We start from the raw sequence: 3,409 nt of genomic DNA, 5'->3' as shown, positions 1-3,409 counted from the left end.
TCACTGTTATACATTAATATTATCAGAGTTTCAAGAGCATCTTCAGTACAAGACAATGAAGGCTTCACAAATCATGGCTTAAAGAATCTGTTCAAAGACCAACACAGGGAAGTATATAGAGATACCAAGATGTGAAACAGAGAAACTATTTTCTTAGAGACTGCTCAACTGATAAAATGCAAGCCAAATTTACAGCCAATTAGGAAGTAACATATGGAGATTTACCCATATGCTGACATGCAACAAGGACTGATAGACTTAAAAAGGAAAATCTACCTAAGGAACTTTTTTTTTTATTCAGGACTATTTTATGCTTTTTCTGATTCTGCTTCCCCAGAAATGAAATATTTTCAAATGAATACTCCATTTCAACAGAATTAGTGCAAACTGAGAGAGAAAATTCTTATGTGCCTTTTGAATTTTCTTTAATTGTATGCTATTTTATTTATTTTTATTATTTTCAGTTCTAACAGTCATTTCTTGCTGTGCAGATATACATTTGTTCTGCTTTTGATGGAAAGAAAATAATTTCTTATTAGAATAAAATTTGACTATATTTGAACTTCTTTCTGAACTTGCATTTTATTGACAAATGATTTTCTGTAATAAATATATAGGTTTATTTTATTTATTTATTTATTTTTCATTTTAGTATACCTTATCTCATTTAAGATATTTTCTTTGCTTAGTTCTGGAGAGGCTTTCAGGTATATTGGTTCCTTTCTTACATCTTTATCTGTGATCTTAAGTCTCCCTGAATACTTGTACTTTGGTCCATATTCCATATATCTTGAAATTCCTGTTTTTATTAGTGTATCAGAAGAGTAAATTCTTCTATTTATCTATGAATTCTAATAGATTTTCTCTTTTCCTCTCCTTCCTGTTCAAGCCATGCTTTGGCTTCCTCAGTTTCATGGCTGTCTCTTACTAAATATTCTGTTTCTGGCACAGCTGAATAACTCTATGGAATTAATCTGAGGTTAATTCCTTACCATATGCTCTGGACTGCTTTAGGATATTTTGCTGTGAAAGCTATTCTGCCTTACAGTTTTTCAAGTTTAGTATTGTTTTGGCAAGGACAACTCAAAATTTTCTCACTAGGATTTTGCAAATTACAAACTGTTTTGTAGCATCCTTCCAGATTGGCTAGCTGGTTCCTCATCCAGGTGGCTGACTTCCTTGGAGGTCTTTGAATTGTCTGTCTGGTATTTACTCTTTGAATTCCTTGTTGTGGCATGTTTAGAAAACTATGGCTTTATCAAAGTTCTTTTACTGTCTGTGAAACCTATTATTTTATTAAAGAAAGCTGGCCTAGGGACTTCTAGTGGGGAGCTGGCATGGACAGCAATTCTCTTTGCTAGTCCAGACCTGGCCTTGGTGTTTTAAAATTCAAAACCTTTTCAAAATTCTTTCCTACCAGAACGATTTTATGTTGGAAAAAACTCTTCAGTCACTAAGAATAACTTTTAAACCAAAATAAGTTCATGTGGACTCACACTCCAAATTTTTTTTTTTGACACTTAGAGCATACTAATTGCATGATTTTAAGGAGAATAGATGTTAAAGAACAAAGTAATGAGTTCACTTTGCCAACAAAGTCTATACACATGTCCATATTTTCTGCTTTATCGTAGACTTTTATATAAACGTGAAGTTCAGAAACAAGTATTCATTTATTTGTGATTTAAACAACAGAATTTTAGAGTAGTATACACCTTAAATTGAAATTACTGATACAAAATGAGTTGGCATAAATTAATCTCTTGGGTTACACAATACTTGCAGAAGATTTATATTTGAATTTTTCTGAAATGACAAAAGATAATTGTTACAGTTATTTTTAGACTGTTGCATGAAAATTATGAGCAGAATTAATCTAATATTTCTGGGTGTTTGGTTGGCAAAGACTTATGTGCATACTTAACTCATAGGTATTCTTCAGTAGACCTCTTGAAATCACTGGCAGCATTCTCCAAGCATAATATTACTTTGGGCATCACTTTTAGTATTTTTAACTGTGAATTTGCATTGCACAGTGCCCCAGTGAGTGTGCTTCTGTATTTTTGTTGTTGTTGTTTAGTGTCTACCAGTTCCAGTTATACCTGGCACAGCAGAACATCTTCCTAAATGTACTCCGTAATTCTGGGCTTCGGAATGCAAAAATCATAGGGTCAATGATTGCATTGCACATTATGAGGGTCCCATTCACATGGAATATGGACATGTAGCAGGCACAGTAAGGGTTATGTGGGCAAAACCTTGCTAAGAGGATGTGAAGAACAAAGGGGGCCCAACAGCAAAGGAAGACTCCAAGGAAAATAGTCAGTGTAATGGCTCCTTTCATGTTAGTTCTCTGATGGACTGCACTGGTGGGCAATGAGGCGATCTTTTTAGCATGAGATCGAGCAAGGAGGAACATATGTACATAGAGGCACAGTATAAAAAACATCATTAAAGGAAATAGGATAGTGAAGGGAATAACTGTAGCTGCTTCATAGGAGAAGAGGGCAATGGCAATGCTACTGCCAGCACAGAATGTCCAAATGATTGCCAAGATGATCAAAGCCCTTCGTAGTGTCATGATATTATGGTATCGCAAAGCATAGAAAATAGTGATATATCTGTCTGCTGCAATAGCTAACAAGCTGAAAATTGACCCCAGTAAAGACAGAATGAACATGGAATCCATAGCGTCATCCAGCTTTTTCTCAAAGTCCCCACGACGAGTCAGGTACCCCATTTTGCACAAGATAATAAAGATGTTCTCCAGAGTTTTGTACAAGCTACCTAACATGTCTGAAATGGCTAAACTACAAATGAAGAAGTACATGGGCAAGTGCAAATTCTTATTTCTAATGACAGCAATAAGGACAAGCAGATTTTCCAATATGCCAGCAGCAGCAACAGTAAAAAAAACTTCCTCTGGCACCACGACCTGGGTACAGTCAGTGACATTTAAGGAAAAATCACTTATATTTTCAAGGGAAGGAATACTTGTCTGCCCTAGGTGTTTGATTAGATTGGAAGGTCTTTCAGTGCTCATTTCTTCTGTTTGTGGAAAGATTCTGGATTGTTGTTTCTCAGGCTTGGCTTTACTCTGAAGCTGACCTGTCAGTCAGACCATCCTTCTTTTGATGAAGGCTTTCTCCTTCAACTGGAGCAATTTGAAGAGTTAACTGAAATATTTTTTTTATTTCTCCTACAATAAAACACATAGAAGCATAAATATCAAGAAGAAAATTGCCATGTCGAAAAAAAGCATTTGAAATGTCAGCTATTGCAGTGGAATGAACATATATCATCATCTGAGCGAGGCAAAGTTGATTTGGATAAAATGAGTGGCTCCAAGCTTTGCAGTGCCTTGGGGGAAAACAAAGTGTAAATTCTCTGTTAGCTTCAAATAAGTTTT

At 35.3% G+C, this 3,409-nt stretch overlaps 1 protein-coding gene across 1 annotated transcript; it reads right to left on the bottom strand.

The window, feature by feature from the left end:
- Nucleotides 1–1,624: 1,624 nt before the first annotated feature.
- Nucleotides 1,625–3,043, bottom strand: MC2R (melanocortin 2 receptor). The gene has a single exon (XM_013179521.3). The coding sequence runs from the start codon at nt 3,041–3,043 to the stop codon at nt 2,084–2,086; it is 960 nt and encodes a 319-aa protein (XP_013034975.1). The 3' UTR covers nt 1,625–2,083.
- Nucleotides 3,044–3,409: the final 366 nt, after the last annotated feature.

This window comes from Anser cygnoides, chromosome 2 (genome assembly GCF_040182565.1).
Source record: "Anser cygnoides isolate HZ-2024a breed goose chromosome 2, Taihu_goose_T2T_genome, whole genome shotgun sequence".
Lineage (NCBI taxonomy): Eukaryota > Metazoa > Chordata > Aves > Anseriformes > Anatidae > Anser > Anser cygnoides.
The sequence above is the reverse complement of the archived record's forward strand: the minus strand, read 5'-3'. Positions and strand labels throughout refer to the sequence as shown.